This window comes from Rhinolophus hipposideros (genome assembly GCF_964194185.1).
Source record: "Rhinolophus hipposideros genome assembly, chromosome: 16".
Taxonomy (NCBI): Eukaryota; Metazoa; Chordata; class Mammalia; order Chiroptera; family Rhinolophidae; genus Rhinolophus; species Rhinolophus hipposideros.
The window spans coordinates 18,628,533-18,654,699 of NC_138062.1; the positions used below are offsets into that span (position 1 = coordinate 18,628,533).

Genomic DNA, 26,167 nt, shown 5'->3' on the forward strand with positions numbered 1-26,167 from the left:
CTGCAGGGACGTTCTCCGAGAACGTGTGGTTAGGCCTTAGGTGACGGCGATGGGGATGGCAGCGGCGCGTGGCAGCCGGCTCCGGTGGGATGGGACAGCTGGAACCGCCGGAGCGCCGGAGCCAGCTCGGGCTTGGGGGCGCGTCGTGCCCCGGCCCAGCCAACCGGGCTGTCGGCAGCTGTTGCCCGCCACCCCCGCCACGGGCTACGAGAAGGGACCTAGATGCCATCTCTGCCACGGTGCAGCCTCCACCTCTCCCACCCGCCCTTTACCTTCCAGAGAGGAGGACACCTTCCGAATTCACGGCATCCTCCTTACTATCTCCACTCTTCCCCTTTCGCAGTAAAATGAATGCATTCTCACATGTGCGTATTTGATTATGGAAAGCCGTGACCTTGTCCACTGTTTGGTGGTTGTGGAATGAGTCATGGCATCTTGCCGCCATGAAGTGGAGTGCTCCTTGTCTGCTCCCCGCCTTTACAGAAATGACGGTCACACGTCGCTCTGAGTTTCTCTTAGAGCAAGGCGTGCTGGGCTGTTACTGGTGTCATCCCAGGCAGTCTCCCAATTTGACCGCCTTTAGCTTTTTTTGGTGCGCTTTTATAGCATTCGGCACTTTCCCCCGTGGTGACTTTTTCCTTTTCCCCTTGATTTAAATTCCTTGATACCAGGGGTGGTGTCTTTACTCAAAATGCCTGTATTTCCCTTCAATGGTTCCACATTGTAGGCACGACGGTCAAAGCCGATTTCCACGTCCCATAAACTACAGAAGTCTCTTTTCTGTGTTGTGTTTTTTTTTTTGCGGTTCAGTCAGTAAGAGTGAGAACTGTCAAAACAATGTTTTGTTTTTCTTTTACCCTCTCTTCCACAGGACCGCTAACTAGGCATTTGTGTTGCAGTCCTCAGGACATTCTATGCATTCTATACCAGCGACCTGACAATAATGCTTTTGTTACTATTAACAAAGGGCTCTTACCTGTATTTGAACCAAAGCGTTTTTTGTTTGTTTTTTGTTTTTTAGTGGAATTCTCCTATATAAAATAATTTTTTAGGAAGAACATTTAATATTATTGCTGGGGTTGGGGGTGGAGAAAGCAATATGAATTTAGTGTTCCTTTTAAATGTCTTCAGTTTAAGACTCTGAAGTCAGAGTTGTGCTCTATTCCCAATTTATGTGTTTTGTAAGACTAGTAACCTACAATAATCATAGGTTAGAATATTTCACGTGATATTTAGCAACAGTCAATAACAGTTGTCTTTTAAATGCTTTTACACAGAATTACAGTAATTTTGCTTTTCATATATGCCTCACTCCTTTTTTTCTCCCAGCTGGAAGAATGACTGATGAATCATTGTTTGAGAATGATTTGGAACGCACTTTTTCAGATCTGAAACGTCTCCCAATCCCTCTTTATTCCCAGGAATCTGCTATACTTTTCCCCCTCCAAGTTTTACTGTGCTGTATCTTTCTCACTGAAAAAGAGAGTAGGAATCCCCCGCTCCCCAATTCTTGAAACTAATTTAGAAATTTAATAAGTTTACACAGTTAATTAACAGTTCTACAAGAATCTGTATTCATTTTTCTTAAATGCATTATAATTTATCATTTTCTATGTCGATCAGCTTATTAACCATCTGGTATGTTTTTATTTTTCTGTAAGAATTGTCTCTTATTGTCGCTTGATTTTTAAAATATTAGGTGAAACATATTAGTAGTTCGGCAGAAATAAATTTTCATTTAAGCAATTTCATGATAAAATATTTATCCCATAGAGGGGAATTCATCATAGTCATTCACCAAGTAATTTGTATAGTGTCCAGTTTTATTTTGATAGCTAACTAAAGAATCTTCAGTTTGGGGGGAGTTGTCACTTTTAGAATGGTGGCTTTTTCATAGCAATTCAAAAGTCATTTAATTTTTTCCTCTTCTAATCTTTATGAGACCTTAACTGGTTTTTAAAGGTTTTAAAGGGAGTAAAGTGAACATATTAACATAACTTTGTTTATTAAGTAAATATTTAGTCTCCTTTTGGATGAGTTTTTTCTTTTTAATATATGCTTTAGTGGATAATTGTCACTATGAAATACTGGTAACTTGCAAGATTCTGAAGTTGTAATAAGCTATAGGAAGATTTAAATTTATTTTCTCATTCATTCACATGTTTCAGCTCCTACTATCTGCTAGGCACTGGTCCAGCCACTAGGATGAACAGATGGACAAAAATTCCTGCCCTCATGACAGAGTACATTCTACTTGGGGAGGGAAAAATACTGTCTGTGTGTATGTAGAGAGAATATATGTACATGTACATATAAATATATACACACATATACAGATAAATGTGTATATATATCATATATACATACCGTGTTTCCCCAAAAATAAGACCTAGCCAGACAATCAGCTCTAATGCATCTTTTGGAGCAAAAATTAATAGTAAGACCCAGTATTATATATTATGTTATGTGATATGATATTATTATCTTATATGATATTATACCATACCTGCTCTTATAGTAAAATAAGACTGGGTCTTATATTAACTTTTGCTCCAAAAGACGCATTAGAGCTGATTGTCCAGCTAGGTCTTATTTTCGGGGAAACACGGTATATAAAAGATATACTTGTCATATTATAGAATGAGCTAAGAAAGAAAATAAAACAAAGCAGGGTAGAGGGACAGAAGGGCAGTTGGGTGTGTTTTTTGGCAGTATAGCTAGAGAAGGCTCACTGAGAAATAAGCGTTCAAGACTGGAGGAGTGAGCTATGCAAATCACTAGGGGGAATAGCATTATAGGCAGAGGGAAATGCCAAGACCATGAAGCAAGAACATGTCTGGCATGTCTAAGAACAGCAAGGAACCAATGTGGTTGGAGCAAAATTACAGGTAGAGTAGTTGGAGATGACATCAGAAAGTTAACAGGCTGATCAGAGCCCGTTAGTTATATTGAGGACTTTGGCTTTTATTCAGACTGGGTAGGGAAGCCATTGCAGTAGAGGAGTGAGACATGAATTGGCTTACACTTCAAGAGGATTGTTCTGGCTCCTGTACTGAGAATGAACTGTCAAGGGTTGGAGTAGGAGGAGGTAAGAATAGGAGCAAAGAGATCTGTGGGGAAGCTGTTCAAGTAATGGCCTGACAAGCTGTGTTGATGGAATGATAGGCACTAAAGCTTGGAATGGATTGCAGAGAAAATACATAGAAATTTGAAACACTGACTATAAGCAACTCTGTCAAGTAGTCTTGCTATAAAAGGAAGGAAAAATAACGCAATGGGGGATTGGGGGAGATGGGGTCAGATAACAGAGTGTGTGAATGTTGATGGGACTAAGCCAGTGGAAAGAATGTTGATGTGAAAGACAGGAAGAATTGTTGGAACATTCTCCTTAGGTGTCTTTTAGTGTACAAATGGATTTAGCTCTGGAAAAACATATAGTGTGATTGCTGCTTGGCATAAGTGTTTACTTAAGATGACAGCAGTCAGCATAGCTTTGTTTTTTCTCTCCCTATTTCAGCTATATGTATGCAGATAAAGAGTTGCCTTTAACCAGGATTGTAGTTAGGGGTATAAGTAATGGACAAGAGAATTTTAGCTGGTTGTGGAGGGAAATGAAGTTACAAAGGGCTGAGGAACAATGGAAATGTGGTAGAATCCAGGGATAGTGATAGTAGGTCTGAGAAATGCAGAAAATCAAAGGGCTATTAGATTGTACATGAGAAGGGTGAGCTGAAAAGGTAGGAATGGTGGTTGAAGAATGGGGTATTTGAAATGGAGGTTATGGAAGGATTGCAGTTATTGGTAATGACAAAGTCAAGGGTTTGACCAAAGGCATGAGTAGGGCAGAGGTAGAGTGAAAGACAAGACCACTGGAGGAGAGAGGTTAATGAACTAAGAGGATAGGCTATTAATGAAGAATCATCTGCGACTATATTGAAATCACCAAGAATTGACAGGGGTTGTGAAAGTTAGCCAAGGTCTGAAATCCTCAATGAATGGAGTGATCTGACAGTCAGTAAATGAAGCAGCTGGATGATTTGAGAGGCAAAAGCTGACTTTTTAGTGAAGGGGAAAGATGGTAATAGTCTGGAAGCAGCATTGAGGAACAAGATATCTCTTATCCCCCTCTCCAAGCCTAATGATATTGAGGTGTGAGAAATGTTTGCGGTCTACAAGGGAAAGCAGTCTGTTAAAAAAAAGAAAAAGAGGATTGAGGATCACAGTCATTGATAGAAAAAGCCAACAGAATGTCTTTGTTGATGCATAATCTTTTGGCTTCAGCTTTTTGTACGTATTGGAAAAAACTGGAGTATTAAGGTACTTTTTGGAATTATTTACTTTAATCATCATTCTAAGAAAACTGTCACCAAACCCAATGTTGTAAAAGATTTTTAAGTTCACTTTAAAAGATTTCTAAGTTCACTTTGACCTTAGCTACCTAATTGATGACACTGTTAAATATTAAGACTTATAAAAGCTTTAAAAGTAAGCAGTCTATAGATGCAGTCACTTGTTCTCCTTTTCATTTCAATGCTTTTAGCATAGATTTCATCCTACCTGTGTTGCAAATTCCCAGAGAAATGCGTTTTTACTTTTTCTAGTTTGTTAACATGATGGTCAGCACCTTAATAATTATTTGCCATTTTCATCAGTAGTGTCATTATAATCAGATGGATAAGACCTCTTACATTTGTTTGAGGGAGGGAATAAACACCTTTATCATATGTGTTAGTTTTCATGTCAGGTCTCTATATTGTTTTATTTTGTATTCACACACTGGGATCACTGTTAATTACTGAGGGCTTGCATCATTTCTTCCATCTGCCAGGTGTAAGTTCCCCCATCCTCCTTGCTCTTTTTCAGTTTTCCTGGCTATTACTCCTTTTCATTTTAATTAAGAGCTTTAGATTAGGTTTCTCCAGTTTATTTTTTTTCCTTGAGATTGGATTAAATGTATAAATTCTCTTGTAAAACCTGAGACAGCATGTTATTCTATTTGTTCAGGTCTTTTATGTTTTTCAGTGGTATTTTGAATGTTTCCTGACATACGTATATATCTCGTTGATTCCTGTATCTTTTTTCGTGACTGTCGAAAATGGTGGTTTTTCTTTCTTCATATAAATTTTTTGATAAATAGTATATATGTAAATTTTTGTTTCCCAACTTTATTAAATTATTTTATTACTTTTACTAGTTTTTTTACTATTAGTTTGGTGCAAAAGTAATTGCAGTTTAAAAGGTTAAAAATAATTGTAAAAACTGCAGTTACTTTTGCACCAACCTAATAGTTCCAGATAATATCTGAATATAGTAATAATTTGTGTTCCTAGCTAACTTTTATGCATATGACTTATTTCTCTTAACTAGTTACATTGTGCCATAATTTTGTTCATTTTTATTTAATAGGAGAGCTGGATATTCTTACTTAGAATAATGGCGGATAAATTAACAAGAATTTCTATTGTCAACCACGACAAATGTAAACCTAAAAAATGTCGGCAGGAGTGCAAAAAGAGTTGCCCTGTTGTTCGAATGGGTAAGCTGTTCTGTGAATCATTTAAGATTTTAAGAGAAATAATTGGCTTCATAATTCTCTCAGCTTTAGCCATTCGTTTCTTTGAAATGTAAAGACCAAATTTTGTTCTAAATTTTATTTTATTGCTTGTTACTAAATGATTCTGTTGTTTTTAATTATAGAATAATATATAAGTATCATTACTTCTTTAACTTTATTGAATATAAAATCAAACCAGAGTTCAAGTTACTGAGATTCTTTCTGTTCTACAAAATCCTATATTTACTCTTAGTCATGGAGAAATGAATGTCAATGTTTGTATTTGATAATATTTTCACATCAAAAAGCAAGAATAAAGAGCTTAAAAATGACTGTTCATGAGGTTTTGCTATCTAGTCAAGATTAAATAAATTTATAGCCATTCAGAACTGATGAATTGTTGGTAGTCTTTAAGGGCTCTGTTAAAGTAATTGTTATTTTAAATATACTAGTGAGGTACATAGGCTTACAGAATCTTAAAAGAAATGTTAGATGTCATCTATTATAGTCTACCATGCTTTCAGAAATTCTATGGTTAATATACCTAATACCAAGTTTAATTTTGTCTGTATATCAGATGAATACATACCTTTGTAGAACTTCACTGATCTAGCTAATATTTTTCATTCTTTTCTTTGATGTCAAATTATCATCTCCAAGGCAATATTTTGTGAATTACATATTCCAGTCAGCTTAAAAATAAAACTGTTTTAAGATCGGCCACAATTTTACTAGCATATTTTCTTCCCCAGTAGTAAATTAAACAAAATAAAAATTTAGAGTCGTCTCCTTCTTGCCTGACAAGAGTATTCATGTATGTAATAAATTCAGAAATCTATCCCCACAAAGCACTAATTTAAGACAGTGTATTTCTATGTGTGGCCTTTGTTTTTTGAAAATCTGTTTCTGTATGGAAATTTTGAATCATAATTGCCTTAATAGTAATGTTTTAAAAATTAGGATGTCAGGAAAAATGGCTTAATTTTATCTTTTCCTTTGCCAGGAAAATTATGCATTGAGGTTACTCCCCAGAGCAAAATAGCATGGATTTCTGAAACTCTTTGTATTGGTTGTGGTATTTGTATTAAGGTATGATATTTTATTTATTGGATCAAATTTGTAACCCGAAAATGAAATCTGAAAATTCTGAATACTACATTATAATTGTTTTCAAAGAGGCAAAAATATAAAGCAATAAAGAATACAAATTTAAGAAAATTGTATTTTTATATCAATAATCTAATATTGTTGCTTTTTTAATCAAACCACCCTATTTAAAAGCTATCCTTGCCATACTCAATTTTATAAAGCCATTTCCAACCAGAATTAATCTCTCTTTCTTTACCCTTTTATACGAAGGAAATTCTGTGGCATACCTTCCCCAGAACTTTTTGGAAGTACGAATACAAAAAATAAGAGTCATAGTACAGACTTTTTTTTTTTCAAGTCGTAAATGCACGTGGCCAGAATTTTTAAATTTAACCTAATCTTTAAGTACTTCTTCTGTATTACATATTCTTCTATTGTTAGGTTTATTTCAATAGTGTAATTTTTCAATTAGTTTTTGTTGCATCAAAACGTTTTATTAGGGTTTTTGACTTAAGAATGAATTTCCAACTTTAGTTCATAAAAGATATTTAGGAGCCAGTGCATGAAGCTCTTAATTTAAATATTTTTGTTTGTAAATAGTATATTTCAGAAACAACCTTTACCACCCTGTTACTCATTCTAATAAGGCTTGTGTATATTTTGCATTGGTCTCTGAATCCTTAGTAAACTATCCAGAAGATTTTATTGGTATTGGTACCTGAAAGCATTTCCCTTGTTCTGAAAATATAAGCAGGAAGCATTTCTTCCAGCAAATATTTACTAATCTCTAATTATATACCTACTAATGTTCTGGGGTGCTGGAAATCTGATTTTGAACAATACATTGTTCACTTTATGAAGAACTCTTTTCTTTCTTCACTGCTATAGAAGCATGAGGCTCCAGAATTTGGGGTATGCACTTCAGTGGCTGTAAAAATACTAATGTGATGAGTCTTTCTTGGGTGGGGTAGTATATACCACCCCATCCAACACTAAGATGATTATAATGCACTTCATGTAAACAGTATGGATATTTTTTTTCTTGTAGATTTAGACAAGTTTACATGCCATCTATAAGCATTTTATGTACATTGGTGGAATAAAGAGAATTCTATAAATGGAGGTAACTACACTGGCAGAAAAATATCTTATGTAAAGAATTAATAGTTTTGGTTAAAGGGTGGTAATTTGTTAGAAAACAAGAGCTTTGGGCCGGCCCGGTGGCTCAGGTGGTTGGAGCTCCATGCTCCTAACTCCAAAGGCTGCCGGTTCGATTCCCACATGGGCCAGTGGGCTCTCAACCACTAGGTTGCCAGTTTGATTAAAAAAAAAAAAAAGAAAAGAAAAGAAAGAAAACAAGAGCTTTGTTTGGTTTTAATTTCTCTGGTTCTTGTGACTTATAAAATGGGAATTCACGGAAATCTTTATACACAGAGACTTTCAAATTGGTCCCTGAGCTCATTGAACAGTTCTGCTAAACAGATCTCTGATCTGAGTTATACTCTTTGGATGTACCTTTTTTAAGTTATCAGTACTCCTGAGAAATTTTTCTAGTCATATTACTACTCTTAAGTGACCCTCCAATTCTTGCCATTTTTGTTCCTTAGACATTTATCTGATCGATAGTCAACTGTTACTTGAATAAGTTTTTCTATGAATAAGACTTTTTTAATGCAAATTTACTCAGTTGGAATATGAAGCATCTTTTTTATGTGGGATGGTTAAAAATCACAACAGAAAGACATTAATCCTTGCTCTGTGTAAATGGTACGCTATCTGTTGAGGGGACAGGAATAGACCAAAAAAGATACAATCCATGACCTTAAAGGACTTTGCAAGGTAGAAAAGGATGCAAATGAAGACAGGAAGAAGGAAGTAGAAGGAAGGCATCTGTCATAGGCTGAATATTCAATCGTTTAGTACTCAATAACCATGTTTTATCTTGCCTCTTAGCCTTCTCTTATAATGTAAAACACACACACACACAACCTCAAGTTCTGTAAGGTTTTCAGTAAGAATTGAACACGCTTTAAATGCCTAGGATCAAATGCCTAGGATCGTGGCAGTCACAAAGGGGAACACAAAATTAATCGATAAGATTCTTGCCTTCTAGGAACTTAACTTTCATTTTTTAGTAAATAAGAAAAGGAAATTAAACGATATTTTACATCTTTGTGCAACTCCCACATTTGGAAGATTGCTTATAAAAAGTTCTTTATCCATTTTAGTCATGTGTATACTTCTAAAAATTAACACAAAATTAATTCTTTACTTTAAATAACAGAAATGCCCCTTTGGCGCCTTATCAATTGTCAATTTACCAAGCAACTTGGAAAAAGAAACAACACATCGATATTGTGCCAATGCCTTCAAACTTCACAGGTATATTTTCAAGTCAACATTCCTCTTTACTTCAGTCAAGAGTAAAATACATTTGGAATTTTCAGAGAAATGCAAAATTGGAAAAAAGTTGTGTTATACTTCCACTAAAGAGAAATACAATATTGTAATATCATTCAGAATCATATTGTATATGTCAATGGTTTATTCTGGCTGACATTAGAATTACCTGGGTGTCTTTTCTAAACTACTAATGCCCAGGTTTCAGCCCATTTGAATTACATCATATCACTGGATGAAGAGTCTGGACCTCAGTAAGTTGAAAAGGCTTCCAGATGATTCTAATACACAACTGGGGTTGAGAATAATTGTTGTTAATAATACCCCTATTCCCAAAATAACTTTTGAGGAAATTTGTCTTTGATTTTATTTATCTGTTACTCTCATGATCTGCAGAGAATATTACTCTGCCCTTGGACATACATTGTTAAATCACAGGAGTACTTTGAAGTTTTTAATCTACTAAACACTAATATTTTGAATCTGGGAGTCTAGATCTAACTAATAAAAAGGTATTTCTCAACCTGCCAGCTTTAAGGGGCCTGCTGCAGCAGGGAGAATGAAGTGGAATATTTCTGGTTGATGTGGCACTTTTCTCCTTGTAAGTAAATGGCAGGCAAAAAAAAAAAGTGTGAGATTGCACCTGCTGTGTAATTTTTTACCAAAGCATTTCTGTTATACATTAAAACTAAGCCTGTAAAGAAGAACTATTAATTTAGAATGTACTTTGAATGAAAATTGAATAAAACTTGGAGTAATACTGTCATAGGCGCATTTCTAACAATTAACAGTCTAAGTTGATCTTGGCTGGGTTCTTTTCTAATAGCCAATAATATCTGGCATATATCCCTTAGCTTAATGGATGTGTATGGAGTGCGAGTGTGTTAAAATACATCATTCTTCATATGTAGCTTTTCTACCTGAGGCTAAGTTTTATTTTTGTATTCTTATGACAGGTTGCCCATCCCTCGTCCAGGTGAAGTTTTGGGATTAGTTGGAACTAATGGTATTGGAAAGTCAACTGCTTTAAAAATTTTAGCAGGAAAACAAAAGCCAAACCTTGGAAAGTATGATGTATGTATTACCACCTTATAAAAATGAATACCTTGGGTCGGTTTTATGAGACTGTTAGGGAGAGTGTATGTGTGATTTTTTTTTTTTCCGAGTTTATGTGTGGAATTAATGCTGAAAAACTATGTAGATAAAACTTCTTCCTTTTAAATCTGTTGATGTTACTTAACTGATTATTCTGAGCTTCATTAAATTGTTATGAGTTGGTATGCCTTGATTTGAAATTAAATCCACCTCAATCTTAAGATTAACTTAGAAGCCAGAAGTATTCTATTACTATTTGGATATGTGTTCTGTTTTGTATAATAATCATCCTCTTTGCAATTCTATTGTTAAATTAAATTCAGATCATTATACTTGTATTTCTAGGATCCACCTGATTGGCAAGAAATTTTGACTTACTTCCGTGGATCTGAATTACAGAATTACTTTACCAAGATTCTAGAAGATGACCTAAAAGCTATTATCAAACCTCAATATGTAGACCAGATTCCCAAGGCTGCAAAGGTCAGTTGACTTTAGGAGTAATTTGTTTTATAGATATATAAAAGATATTTCAAATTAAACTTGTTTTACTTTGTAACTCTTTAATATTGGAGGAAATATTGAAGGAATTTTAATACTGGATTTAATTTTAATATTGAAAGAAAATAGTAATAACTATTTTTGGTATGTTATGGCAGGGGACAGTGGGGTCTATTTTGGACCGAAAGGATGAAACAAAGACACAAGCCATTGTATGTCAACAGCTTGGTAAGTGCTTGTTTCATGTGTGTTTTGTTTTTCATTGTATTAAAATTTATTGGGGGGTGATAATTATTAGCAAAGTTACACAGATTTCAGGTGTACGGTTCTATAATACATCATCTACATGTTATATTGTGTGTTCACCTCCCAGAGTCAGTTCTCCTTCCATCACTATATATTTGATCACCTTTACCCTCATCTACCACCCCTCTCCCCCCTTTCCCTCTGGTAACTAAACTATTGTGTCTATAGAGAGTTTTTGTTTCTTTTATGTCTTGTTCTTTTGTTGTTTTCAGTTTTATATACCACAAATCAGTGAAATCATATGGTTGTCTACTTTTTCTGTCTGATTTATTTCACTTAGCATTATAATCTCAAGATCCATCCATGTCGCTAATGGTACTATTTCATCTTATGGCCGAATAGTATTCCATTGTGTATATTTACCACATCATGTATGTGTTGTAATAGGCCCTGAACTTATAAGATATCTTTATATGGATTATTGAAATAAATGGGAAAATTGCTAGTAGTTGTTACATTTACTTTTTATGTTACACAATTTTCAACTGAAATATTCAAACTCAGAATGACATGCAATATGTTTTGCTTTGAAGAGGTGAAATAAAACTTAAAACATTAAATGCAATGCCTCTATGTTCTCTGTAGATTTAACTCATCTAAAAGAACGAAATGTGGAAGATCTTTCAGGAGGAGAATTGCAGAGATTTGCTTGTGCTGTTGTTTGCATACAGAAAGCTGATATGTAGGTTACTTACAACTTTTATATATCTCGATCCTTATTTTAGAGTCTTATTTGTAATGCTGCTAATAAAGCAGTGGTTTTGAGCGAAATAGAAATATTAGGTTGGTGCAAAAGTAATTGCAGTTTTTGCAATTATTTTTAACCTTTTAAACCACAATTACTTTTGCTCTCATATAAATTTTTTCTCCAAAAGACGCATTAGGGCTTCTTTTCCGGTGAGGGCTTATTTTCGCGGAAACACGGTAGTGCCTAGGATTCTAATTTGGAGATAACATGTGGAAACAGTTGTGCATCCACGCCTGTTCTCCCTATTTTTCCTGCAGGGGAAAAACTCATTTATTTAGATAAGTACTTTACAGCTTATGGGTTTCAGGGCTTTTTGATGTAAACTAAGTTTTTTAAATACCTCTAAACCAGGATGGCATATGCCATGTGAGAGCAACAAAGGAAGAAAAAGGACAAGTTTCCCTTCTGCCTTCTGGTACCTCTCTCCTCCCAAATATTTATTGCTCCCATCTTTTTCCACGTTTCTGCTCTGGCATCCAAAGCAGGCTAGCTCTTCACAGAGTAGTCTCTAATTCTGTGCACTGGCTTCTTTTCCAAAAACGTTATGTGCTTTAATGCAACTGACTTTAGTTGATTAAAAAGAAAGCCCTGTGAATTTCTTCAGACTATATCAGAATATTTTTCATGAGAAGGTAACAGTTTGTAAGTTAGCTTAATCTTGGAGTCTCTCCCCAGACCTGATATGCAGTCCTGCTTTTCATAATTTCTTCTGTTTCTGCACAGAGGGTCCTCTGCACAGCATGATTATTACCATTACAGGGTGGACTCTTCATTAGGATAAAAGGGGATTTTTGTTGTTGTTAAATCGGAAACTATTAATATATTACAGTGCTTTAAAATAACATGCAAGATAGAATTATGTCATATTTGTCTTTCAAATTATTATATTTGCTTTTCTTTTTTATAGTTTCATGTTTGATGAGCCTTCAAGTTACCTAGATGTTAAGCAGCGTTTAAAGGCTGCTATTACTATACGATCTCTAATAAATCCAGATAGGTGAGTACAGATTTGGCATATGCCTGTATTATTTTGATTGGCGAGTTTTACAGATTTCTAAAGATTAAACACTGGGACCATAAATTCATATACATGTGTATGTTTTCCATTTTGGTTTTCTGGAGCTACTACTTGAATTTACCTTCCTCTATCCAAAACAGAGGTTCTTAATGCAGAATTCATTTACTGCCCTGCCTGTTCCCAGGGAACTAGGAATACTCTGAAATGATAAGCAAATTCTGGAAAAATGAATGGGTTTCTGGGAAGTAGATCCTTAACTTTAACAGATCCTTTAATTGATATGTCATTCAAACACAAAAAAAATTAGAACATTTATCAGGATCACCAGAGTAATTCTGGTAGTTTAGAGTCTTACTGAGCACCAGAGAGTTCTTGATAACCTCTATCGTGTAATCACAACACCCAGTATTTATAGGGTGGTTTTGTAGTTTGCAGAATTTCTAAATCCATTATTTCATTTGAGCCTCATAGTAATCTTCTAAGTTAAATTCTTTAGCTGGTATTTCCATTTGCAGATGAAGTTGAAGTTCAGAAAAGCTAGTCACCTATCCTAGGTTATAAATTTACTACATGGCAAAGCTGTGATCAGAATGCAGGGTTTTTTCCTACACAACATTTTCTATGCCTCTCCTTAGTGACTGATTTAATACACAGCTGATCTTACAAGAAAGCAAGAGAAATCCCTAGAGAACAGAAACCAAAGAGAGAACTATAAAGAGAAAAGACAGGATGTGGCTTTCCGGAGGAATTTTACTGGTCGCTCTAATAGGTCTTGGGCTTTAACAACCACTTGTGGGAAAAAGCAAGCCCTTGTATTGGATTATGAAACATAAAATTCCAGAACTCTCAAAGGACTGCTTTCTCATCAGCAAAAGGGAAAGCCCATGAAGATGTCAAGAAAACCTCTATGTGTCGCTCACTGAGCTTGCTGGGAGTAGAGGGATGGGCCCCCTCAGATCTATTCATAGACCAGCAGCTCACATGGAATTGAAATTTATATAATCACGAGAGTCTAAGAACCCTCCGTGATAAGAAAGTAACATAAAGAAGAGGGTCCTAGAATCTGTAGTCTGATAACGTAAAAGCAAATATAAAACCACTCTGGAGGGATATGCACTCAACCCCAGTCACACAGGATTCATGAGCTCAAATCGAGGGTTATAAATGACAGGAGGAAACCATTTACAAATGAGACACAACAGACAGCAGGATTAGACCTTTGGGAACGTCAGGTGGTATTTTCAAAGAGACTCTAAAATAATATTTAAAATAATTAAAAACACAAATGAAGGATTCAAAACCCTAATAATATGATACTACAAAAAAGTAATAGGTATGGGGCGGCCGGTTCGATTCCCGCATGGGCCAGTGGGCTCCTCCCTCTACAGCTAGATCGAGGACGGAATGCTGAGCTTCCGGAGGGGCGGCCGGATGGCTCAGGTGGTTAGAGCGCGAGCTCTCAACAAGGTTGCCAGTTCAATTCCCGCATGGGATGGTGGGCTGCACCCCCTGCAACTAAGATTGAGGACGGCGACTGGACTTGGAGCTGAGCTGCGCCCTCCACAATTAGATTGAAGGACGACTTGGAGCTGATGGGCCCTGGAGAGACACACTGCTCCCCAATATTCCCCAATAAAAACAAAAAAAGCAATTTAAAAAAAAGCAATAAGTAAATGTTCAAAAAATGCGAACAAATCTGGAAATTAAAAGTATAGTCGTGACGTTGAGAACTCACTGGACCAATTAGAAAGGCTAGGGACAGCTAAAAAGAGCATGAGAAAACTAACAGCTGATCTGAGCAAGTTACCAGAATACAGCAGAGAGAATGAGACTAAAATACAGAACAGAGGGTCAGAAACACGGAGAATGGAATGAGAAGACTATGTAACATCTTCATAGAAGTCTGAAAAATAAAAGTTATGGAAAGGTCATGGCTAAGAAATTTTCAGAAATGAAAATCTTGACTCCTTAGATTCAAGAAGGAAATGATCCACATACATACTTTGAAGTGAAACTTAAAGAGCATCAGCAATAAAGAAACAATCTTCTTGGACGAAAGGGCCATAATTTTCACTTCACACATCGACCTTGGCATTATGAAAGGCTCTTTGGGGAATTAAAGAGTATAAAACGTAGTCCCAATATTCAAGGACTTCACAGTCTAGTAAAGAAAAGAATATACAAGCTGTCAAGTCAGCAGTTCTAAACCCTAGCTCTGTTTCATAAAATATTTTTTATCCCTTTATTATGCTGAAATGAAAGTTATAATCATCTACCGTCACATTTTTTTTTTTTTACTATCAAGTAATGTCCTAACCACAATAAAAAGGAGAACGAAAAGGATAGTAATTTACAACCAGGTGACATGTATCTCAATTTATAAATGTTCAGGCAAATCACTAGTTTCATATGACAAAGCAGTAACCTTAATTGTACTAGGGATAAGATGTCAAAACATTCTATTGGCAAAGTGAAGAAAACGATTAAGGTAGACATTTTCACAAAAATGTGCTTAGTTTTAGGTATAGGGTTAAACTAATCTCTCTGGAGTGATTGATAAAAGTTAAGGGAATTACATCTGCATCCGGAAATTCTACATGAAGGCACACATTCAGTCTTCAATGCTTTAAAAAGATTTTGGAGATTATATACTTAGGTAAATAAAACAGGATTGATCGAAGAAAGAAAAAAATAATGCTAGAGATTCTCTAGAATTTAATCTCTAAGAGCATCTTCGGTAAGACTGAAAAACAATAGGTAAACCAAAATATAGGGTGTAAATTTTCACAGCATAGATTTTTCATGATGCAGATTTCTGTTTCTTCTCAAACCCTCAGAAAATAAGAGTGACTCATCTAAGTCTTTTTTGGACTTTGCATAGCTCCATTTGAAGGTAGGGAGAGCAGGAGGTTTGACCCATTTTCTTTTCAAAGCAACTTAAAAGCCACTAGCTAATACTATGCTGCCTTATACTGGGCCTTGAAGATTTTAATGGTAAAAATTAGAGAATTTTTCCAGATAATGGAACATTGCCAACAAAGGCACAAGGCAGGATATCCTGAGTATTGACTCACGTGGGTATTTTCCATTTGTATTAATGCTGACCACCATCATGGTAGCAAACATTTCCTCAGTATTTCTTTTTCATATTAAACTTGCCTCCTTTTTTTTTTTCATTCCTCCTTTTACTACCTGAGACCTGGATTACTGTGCTAGCTTCCTTTAAAAAAGTCTATGGTTGTTCTTATCAGATTATTCTTTCTGAAATGATGTTTTATTATATTCTCTTGTTCTAGAATGGTGCTGTAGCCTCTAGCCATATGTTGCTATTTTAATCAAAAATTCATTTATTTAATCAAACTAGTCACTTTCTAAGTGTTCCACATTCCACGTGGTTACTTGCTACCATATGAGACAACATAAAGATAGAACATTTCCATAATCACAGAAAGTTCTACTGGTCAGTGCTGTTTAAGAACCTACCACTTTCCCCATTGCCAATTAAAATAACTGCAAATTCTTCATCTTGCCATTCAACAACTTTATCAAATATCTGTTTGGTACATAGCATAAGACTAAAGATCATAGAAATGCAGACTGCAGTCTGTCTTCAAGATGTTTATGCAAGTTTGTAGGGGTACTCAAAAAATAATAAAGTCCAGTTATCGGGCCAGAGTGACAAGGGTTCAAGAGTGGGGGAAAGAAAATTCATTTGAATATTAGGAAGAGTGTTCCTACAGAAGTTAGGATTTGAGATGGATGGTAAGGAGGATTTCAACAGGTGAAGATTTAGGCAGGAGTCCATTTAGGAGACACACACAAATGGAAAAGTGGATTATTTAGGTACTAAAGATCCATTTTTCAGTGTGTCCTATATATAAATGAAGTAAGAGAAATAGTCGCTGAAGTTTTGCAAAGTTGAAAGAAAGTCTACGTTACTCATTTCACTTAGAACTGAGAGCCATGTCTGGGGACCTGAAAAAACGAGATTTGTCAAAGGTCTATGTCAATATTTGAAGAAATATAATGACAACCTGAACTAGAATTTAGGGAGAGAAAGAAAAGTATAAAATAGACACATAAGATGATGCTGAGAAAGGCCACAGACTTGACAATTTAAACAATATATCATTGGGAATAAAATGACTCGTTTTTAATAAGAATGATGATTCCATTAATACAAATATGGAGAAATTTTATTTGTACAGGAAGGTGATAAATTAAGTTGGAGTTTGAGGTGTCTACAGGACATTGCTTTTTGAACATTTTGAAGTAAGTCGAAAAGGAATAAAGTGCTGCATAAAAGTTAATGACAGGCCGTACCAGTGGCTCAGGCGGTTGGAGCTCCGTGCTCTTAAGGCTGAAGACTGCCGGTTCGATTCCCACGTGAACCAGTGGGCTCTCAACCACAAGGTTGCCAGTTCTACTCCTGGACTTCCCACAAGGGATGGTGGGCTCCGCCCCCTGAAACTAAGACTGAACACGGCACCTTGAGCTGAGCTGCTTCTAGGCTCCCGGATGGCTCAGTTGGTTGGAGCGCTGGCTCTCAACCACAAAGGTTGCCAGTTCGATTCCTCAACTCCCGGAAGGGATGGTGGGCTGTGCCCCCTGCAACTAACAACAGCAACTGGACCTAGAGCTGAAGTGCACCCTCCACAACTAAGACTGAAAGGACAACAACTTCTGGGTGGTGAACACACAATGGGATTTATAGATGATGTAATACAGAATTGTATACCTGAAATCTATGTAATTTTACTAACAATTGTCACCCCAATAAAATACGAAAAAAAAAAAAAAGGACAACTTGACTTGGAAAAAAGTCCTGGAAGTACACACTTCCCCAATCATGTCCTGTTCCCCTTCCCCAATAATAAACGTCTTAAAAAAAATGTTAATGACTATTTGCCTAATAGTTTCTACACTAGCAATACTTTTGTCACTTTAAAAGTCATATCATATCCCATACCATTTATAAAGTGCTCCAGGACACACTTATTTCCTTTCTGACCTTCCCTGGATTTTATTATATATAGAACATATTTTGCTGTATAGTCTTTTTTGGTGTTGTTTCATATCTATTCACTTTCCCAGCTACACTGAAAGCTCTCAGGTTAAGGATTCTGTCATATTCTCTGTATCCCCTAATACAGCAAGTATGGGACGCTTAGAAGGGCTTAATAATGCATAAGTTAAACAGAATAATAAACAGTTTAGGCTCCATCTGATTTTTTAAAAATTTTTTTAAACAGGACTTTATTGGGAAACAGTGTGTACTTCCAGGATTTTTCCAAGTCAAGTTGTCCTTTCATAGTTGTGGAGGGCGCAGCTCAGCTCCAGGTCCAGTCGCCGTTGCTAGTTGCAGGGGGCGCAGCCCACCATCCCTTGCGGGAGTCGAACCCGCACTCCAGCTGAGCCATAGGCCACCCAGGAGCTGAGGGTGCAGCTCGCTGGCCCATGTGGGGATTGAACCGGCAGCCCCATTGCCCAGAGCTCGATTTCTAACCAACTGAGCCACTGGTCCACACTACATCTGAATAAGTTGGTCGATAATAATTGTTTTGGCTTTGTAAAGTTTATTTAAAAATACGTTCTTTATAGCAAAACATGTATTTCATATATCCATAAACTGTTTCATGTTAACTTTTAGTTTAGGAAAACAATTTGAAATATGAACATTGATAATGAATCTTATTTAACGGCTTTTGGTTCATAATGGTCTTTACATTTAATTTTTTAAAAATATATCTATTTTCCTGAAATGGACACTAGTTAAGAAAACCATCATGTAGCAGTGGTAATTCAGTCCAGCCTGGATTCCACGTGGAGGCTGCACTGAAGACTGTTGCCTTGCAGGTACATCATCGTGGTGGAGCACGACCTAAGTGTCCTGGACTACCTCTCGGACTTCATCTGCTGCTTGTACGGGGTGCCCAGTGCGTACGGCGTGGTCACGATGCCTTTCAGTGTACGAGAAGGTAACCTGAAAAACTCTTCTCACCGTGCCGGATTCTCGTACTTCTAATGCTTAGGAAATGATGACATTAAGTCTTAGGTTGGTGCGAAAGTAATTGCGGCTTAAAAGGTTAAAAATAATTTCAAAAACCACCATTACTTTCGCACCAACCTAATAGTTAATATATCACTCTGATATTATTTATCTAAAACTTCGCTCTTCTGGAATTTAATCACTCAACAGAATTATATAAAGGTTATATACAAGTGGTATACATTATCTGTACCCTAAGTTTGTGAACCAAGACTATCTAAAAGTCTAATAAAAGAAAGTAGTTCAAATAAAAGAGTTTAGAAGTATATTATAGTTCAGTGACTAAAAATCTTATAAAATAGCATAGTAAGTATATGTTCATTACTTCAACTTTCAGGAAAGAGGGCCTCTCTGACTTTTCTTTCCCATGTCTCTTCCTACCTAAGCAATTGGACAAAAGTGAAGACTAGCCCACCACTAAGTGGTTCCTGAGACAGATAAGCAGCGCACTCTCTACCTGGGACTCCTTTTCCGTTGTAATTTCTTTCCCGTTTCCTTCCCCTGCTTCCTTGCTTTTATTTTACTTCATATTCCTTCTCTTTAGCTATGCCTTAAGTTGACAATCTAACACACCTAAAAGGACTATTTATATTTAGTCCATATCTTGAAAAAAATACCACGTTCTGTAAGGAATAATTTTTGAGATACCTAAGAAACTTTTGGAAAAAGAAATTTATATTACTTCATACTTTACATAAAAACGCTGTAGTAGCTTTTTTAATTTATAAAAAGTACATAAATATTTTAAGACATAGAGAAGGAAGATATAGATATAGAAGATACAGAGAAGGAATTGCTATCACTTATTTTCTTGTACATTGAGATAAATAGAAGCATATTTTAAGGAAAAATTTGTGAGATTGCCCAGTTTTTCTTTCCAGTAGTCTTATGCAATAATATAAAAAAAATTATAAATTATGTATTTACCTCAATTCGCAAGTATTTATTGAGCACCTACTCCGTGCCATATGATTGTAATAGTTCCAGAGTCGTGATGACGATGATGTGGGCATCTGGCAGTCTTCTGGTTATATAAATGCTACATATTTATGTAACTGCCATTCAGAGGCTGTGCCATTGAAGAAATGGGATCGTTTGAATGTGCCTCGTCTGTTAAAACAATTCAAGTAACAAACCTCTTAATCTTTCTGCTTTCCTTTAACATTCTAAAATTAACGCAGTATATGTAAAAGCTCTCTGAACTGTAAATGCGATAAAACTTGGACTCACTTTTATATTGACAAGACAGACATTCCAATAGGAATGTAAAGGCTGACTTTTTGTTTTTTGCTCCAAGTCACCTGTTTCTCTGAGCTTTCATTTTCTTACCTGATAAATTACGCACTGGGACTAAATAACCACAAAGGTTCCTTCAAGCTTTTACTTAGTTTTTGGTTTTAATTTTTTAATCTTACATTTATAGTTTTTAAATAGTTTAAAAAACATTCTGCTTTGAGCAGAATAAATGTATCCATTTGTTCTGTCAGCAAATATTAATAGAACACCTATGTTCTAGGCTGAGGATACAGGCTCCCTGATGTGGCTCTCAGTTCCAGATGAAATGAATAACATTCGTAGACATTCTTTCAAGAACTTCCAAAACTTCAGCTATTGCCTCTTACTCTTTTATATATAGGAAACATTGAAAAACAGATCTTTTTGTTGTTTCCTGAGTAATGCACTTTTTCATTTCTGTGTGTCTGCCATTTATGGATTTTAACTTTAGTATGGAGGGATTCTCATGTATAATATGTAAGTTTACTTTCAGTTTAGATCATAGTGTTTATTTTTGTATAGTGAAGCAAAAATGAAGTTTATTATAAATTTCTTACGAACTGGGGAAAATGCAGTAAATTATAACTTCAATGTATGATTGTAGTTCGTGAAAATGAATAGTCATAATTTAAATTGTTTATTTAAAAAATTATTCCCTAAACTATTTTATTACTTTGTCAATCTATGAAAAAATTACGTTTTTACTACTTAAAAAAAATTTTAGAGAAAAATTGCAATTTTTTTATTTAAAATCACAGGAGAAATGGCATTTTTGCACAAAACCTGATGAAAAGTCTTATAGAAAGTCACATCATAATGAAAGAATGCTTTGTATGTGTGTATGTGATAGGCTCATATATGTGCATGAATTATTTAAACTTGCATTAGATACATAAAACACCATGTTTTCACTGCGTGTTACCATAAATCCATAGAAATTTAAAATCTACACTTAGATTGCTCCCAAGAGAACCTGGGGTTTGGCCTTTTATGTAATAATTTCTTGCTGTGGAAAATCTGGTCTTTACTTAATCTTTACTAATCTATTGTCAATGACTGTTCAACAGGCATAAACATTTTTTTGGATGGCTACGTTCCAACAGAAAATTTGAGATTCAGAGATGCATCACTTGTTTTTAAAGTGGCTGAGACAGCAAATGAAGAGGAGGTTAAAAAGATGTGTATGTATAAATATCCCGGAATGAGGAAAAAGATGGGCGAGTTTGAGCTAGCAATTGTAGCAGGAGAGTTTACAGATTCTGAAATCATGGTGATGTTGGGGGAAAATGGTAAGTTTTTCTTCTTTTGTGATATTTGAAAGTCTGTTCCATTTACCTAGTAACTTAGTTTTAACTCCTCCGTGAAAAACTGATCCAGTTATAAGCTTGGGGCCTGGATTGAATCCATACATTTCAGTGTAGTTTACATTTTGTCACATTTTATGACTTAATCTCACTGTCATTCACTGGCAGGTTCCTATTTGTTATTTTGATTCATAATTGGTAATAATAATGTTTTTAAAAGCTGGTTTTTCTGTGTACAAATTGGTAGGTCATTTATTCATCTTAGAAACTAGGAATGAAAGGAATGGTAATTTAGAAGCAATCTAGTTTAAATGCAGTCTTTCATTTGGAGCTTTTCTTATTTTAAATTACAACTAGTCTACCTTTGTAAATAGTTATATTACCAGCATTTTTAAATATTAGATTGCCATTATAAATATGAGATGAATTTGAGTGTCATATATCTGGCATTGCTTTCATGATTTTAAAAAATATTTGAATTGTATACTTACAGCTTACAAAACTGTAGAAGAAAACTTAGGATTGTTGCAATGTATCAGTCTTTAGTTAATGGAGGAATTTTGAATTGGGTTGCAGTTAACTTAAATATTTCATAGAGATGGACTTTATAATGATATCAATCATGACAATACTATACTACCTTAATAAATTGTGTGCATTGATATTTTAGCTAAATATAAGTCTTCTATAAAGTAACCCGTCTTATACTTCATAGACTTACCATTTATTAAAATGGTCATTATAAGCTTTAACTAGTTTATCTTCCTTCTAATTTAGGATGATATTTGAGCGATGAATCATGAATGTTTACGGTTTTGTTTTTATAACCTTCAGAATTCAGTAGTGTCAGTATGTATCTTTCAAACTAATTTCTCAAAAATAAGTAAATAAATAAATAAAACGAATTTCTCAATTAAAACCCAGTAGTACATAGTGACTTACTCGAAATGTGAAGCATCTTTCAAGTCAATTTGTTGTATGTTCCATTGCCAGGTACTGGTAAAACGACATTTATCAGAATGCTTGCTGGAAGACTTAAACCTGATGAAGGAGGTACTGTTACAATCTTGACTCCTTTTACTCTGTTCCACACTGAAACTGTCCACATCTTTAAAATTTACTGTCTTATTTATTTGCATTTTGCAGGAGAAGTACCAGTTCTAAATGTCAGTTATAAGCCACAGAAAATCAGTCCCAAATCTACTGTGAGTGTTACTCTGTTATTGGGTTATTAAAGTTTGTTTACACGCATACACACACATACACCCTATAACTTCCTTCCTGTAATTTAAATCTTTCACTATATCAAAATTCTTCTCCAAATTAGTTTCTGTACAGTTTTATCAGAAGTAGCTAAAGAAGGTATTAGGACTACAGTCCTTGATTCATTTCCACTGCTGGGAAAATGCTTTTAAAATCTGATTGGCATCCTTTTCCAAAATAAACCTTTAAAAACCTAGTGTTTTGTGCTGCATGTGACACTATCAAGAAAGTAAAAAGGCCACCCACAGGATGGCAGAAAATATTTGTAAATCATAGGTCTAATAAGGTACTCGTATCCAGAATATATGAAAAAAACTCTTACAACTCAATGTAAAAATAGACAAATGGATAGGACTAGACATTTTTCCAAACAAAATACATAAATGTCCAGTAAGCACATGAAAAAATACTCAGCATCGTTAGTCATTAGGCAAATGCCAATCTAAACCTCAGTAAGAAACCATTTTACACCCACTGGGATGACTTCAATCAAAAAGACAGCAACAAGCCTTGGTGGGATGTAGATACGAACTTCGTGTGCTGCTGCTGGGAATGCAAGATGATAGAGCCGCTTTAAAAACAACCTGGCAATTCTTCAGGCAATTAAACATAGTGGCATGTGAACCAGCATTCCCACTCCTACACAGACAGATGTAAACCCAAGAGAAATGAAGACTGAACACAAAAACTTGCACACAGATGCATTATTCATAGTAGCCAAAATGTGGAAAATAATCCGTGTCGATCAAATGGTGAATGGATAAACACAATGCGGCATATCCATAAAATTTAACGTTATTCAGCCATAAAAAGAAATAAAATACTGATGCAATATGGATGAACCTTAAAAACATGAAGTCAATCTCCTTTGGTTTCTGCAGGTGTTTGTAATGAGTTTAACTGCAGTATCTACACACAGTACCTCAACACTTACTATATGTTAGGCCTATTTGAGATGGCGTAGCTTACCATAAAAATTTTGTCATTGATACCTTCAAATAAGATAAGCTTACCTTTCAAGTTCTTAAACTCAGCCCTCTCTTGAAAAAACAACCAGCCAGCATCTTAAGATTCGTCCCTATTGTATATTTTGTGCTATCTGATTGCTTAAGGTAACTTGAAACCCACATTGACCTGTAGAATTATTCCTGTTCTCAAATGGTTTCTCCCCTGAAACATTATTTACTATTTTCAGATTTTAAAATTATTGCTTTTTTTAACGTGTTGGACATGATGGATTTTTAACTTAAAAATCTTAAAACATGCAATAGATAACAAATAAGCATAAAAATACTATCTATGCCTGTTGATATACTTTTGCTCTGGAACTTTGTTACAATTCATATTTAGACTGGTTCTATACTGAAATAAAATTTCAATACTTTTTCCATTAAAAACAGGGAAGTGTTAGACAGTTACTACATGAAAAGATAAGAGATGCTTACACTCACCCACAATTTGTGACTGATGTAATGAAGCCTCTGCAAATTGAAAACATCATAGACCAAGAGGTATTCAAATTTTTTTTGTTGTTTTATTACTTTAAATTGGATGTCTACATGGTTTGCTAAACTTCTTCTCCAAATAGGTACAGACATTATCTGGTGGTGAACTGCAGCGAGTAGCTTTAGCTCTTTGTTTGGGCAAACCTGCTGATGTCTATTTAATTGATGAACCATCTGCATATTTGGATTCTGAACAAAGATTGATGGCAGCTCGAGTTGTCAAACGGTAATGTGCTGTTTGTAAGACTATTACTTTTGATTATGTGTACTGGCATACACTGCTTAATATAGCATGTAAATATTTGATGATATAAAAACTAAAAGATTTCAAAATTGTGTGTTTTAGTTTCATACTCCATGCTAAGAAGACAGCCTTTGTTGTAGAACATGACTTCATCATGGCTACCTACCTAGCAGATCGAGTCATCGTTTTTGATGGTGTTCCATCTAAGAATACACTTGCAAATAGGTAAAACTACTTTCTAAAATACTCAAACCTAATAATTAGCTCTAACAATTAGAAAATTATTTAAAATTTTCCAATAAGCTTATAAACATTACTCATACCATTTTAATTTTTAAGAAGAGCCAGAAATTCTAGAAATGATGCTGACTTCCAAAATTATTCAGATCGAATATTGTATGGGACTGGGTGTAATAATTTTCAGGCTACAGTATTAGAAATCCTTACTTGGGGGCAGGGGGGCGGGCGCTGGCGTGGATAAGCATGCAGAGTTCTGAGCCCCTCACCTGTTCTTTCAGGTTAACTTTTGTCCATATCATTTGGATTTCCAAAACACATTAGGATTTTGGATTTGCAAATAATTCCTTGAAAACCATAGGTGTTTTACATGACAGATAAAGAAAACAAGGTCCACATAGGTTACATGATTTGCCCAACTTACTCTGCTAGTGGTAAAGTTCACAATAGACCCAACGTATCTGGTATTGACCTATAGCAGAGTTAAAATGAATGATTTTACCTTTTCCCCTTTTTTCCTACTGGCTTGATTGAGAGCACTTGTGATGTAGAGAAGTCTAACATTCAAATCAATTTATGAGGAATTTAATTTTTAGTGCTAAAACCTTGTGTATGGTTGAACCATCTGAAATTACTGGTATTCAACTATTTTTTACCTATAAAAACAGCAATTTCATGCGATTCCAACATAATGTTTTCACATATTAGGGAGGAATGGAGTTGCTATTTGAATAATTCATCCAACAAATAAAAGTACCTTACTGAACTTCTTCCCAGAATTCTTTTATTTTCACTTTAAATTTTTATATCAATTATTGAGAATTACTTATTTCTCTGAGAGTTAGGAAAGTTCTTAGACTATATAAAGCTTATTTATTCAAGTAATGATGCTCCCTTTGTATTTACAAAATGCTTAAAATTTCCACGTGTGATGTGATTTGGCATGATTTAATAACTAGTTTGGGTGAAAAAGATGAATAAAGCATAGAAATTTTAAAGGGAGTTATTACTAAAAACCATTGCATTGTACATATTCCCTCTGGCACCAAATTTCTAGTTAATAATCTTTTCTGTTAAAGTCTCTTCTCCCCTAAAAATGTCAGATTTAAAATTCTGTAATTTCCTAATTAACTATCTTTTGTTTTTCTAAAGTGGTACTTCTTAAGTTTCTTTTTCCAGATCAGAAAGTATTTGTTTTGCAAATACTATTTGTTTTGCAAATACTATTTGTTTTGCAAATACTGTTTGGTTGGCTAAACTATAAAGTCTAAGTAAACTCATTTCTGAACAGAGTTTATAATGTGCTTTAATTATACTATTATCAGGTGACTTATGATTGGGGAATTAGAAGGAATAGTGATTAATGATACACTGTATCCCAAAAAGTAGTCAAATTTGGGGGGTAAACTTAATCACAGTTGATCTTATTTCTCTCCTAGTCCTCAGACCCTTTTGGCTGGCATGAATAAATTTTTATCTCAGCTTGAAATTACATTCAGAAGGGACCCAAACAACTATAGGCCAAGAATAAACAAACTCAATTCAATTAAGGTACGTAGAAAAACTGTTAAATTATGGA

The 26,167-nt window shown here is 35.0% G+C and overlaps 1 protein-coding gene across 1 annotated transcript in view; it reads left to right on the plus strand.

Annotated features, from left to right (window-relative positions):
* Positions 1–26,167, plus strand: part of ABCE1 (ATP binding cassette subfamily E member 1) — a 32,050-nt gene that overhangs the window by 200 nt on the left and 5,683 nt on the right. Inside the window, exons 2-17 of the mRNA XM_081075693.1 lie at positions 5,407–5,536; positions 6,558–6,643; positions 8,928–9,025; positions 10,000–10,117; positions 10,484–10,621; positions 10,798–10,867; positions 11,531–11,627; positions 12,601–12,690; positions 18,568–18,689; positions 21,103–21,324; positions 22,333–22,392; positions 22,486–22,544; positions 24,003–24,113; positions 24,191–24,333; positions 24,454–24,576; positions 26,028–26,139. Of these exons, the coding sequence (XP_080931819.1) occupies positions 5,434–5,536; positions 6,558–6,643; positions 8,928–9,025; positions 10,000–10,117; positions 10,484–10,621; positions 10,798–10,867; positions 11,531–11,627; positions 12,601–12,690; positions 18,568–18,689; positions 21,103–21,324; positions 22,333–22,392; positions 22,486–22,544; positions 24,003–24,113; positions 24,191–24,333; positions 24,454–24,576; positions 26,028–26,139 (1,752 nt within the window). The 5' untranslated portion in view covers positions 5,407–5,433. The remainder of the gene's footprint in view (positions 1–5,406; positions 5,537–6,557; positions 6,644–8,927; positions 9,026–9,999; positions 10,118–10,483; positions 10,622–10,797; positions 10,868–11,530; positions 11,628–12,600; positions 12,691–18,567; positions 18,690–21,102; positions 21,325–22,332; positions 22,393–22,485; positions 22,545–24,002; positions 24,114–24,190; positions 24,334–24,453; positions 24,577–26,027; positions 26,140–26,167) is intronic.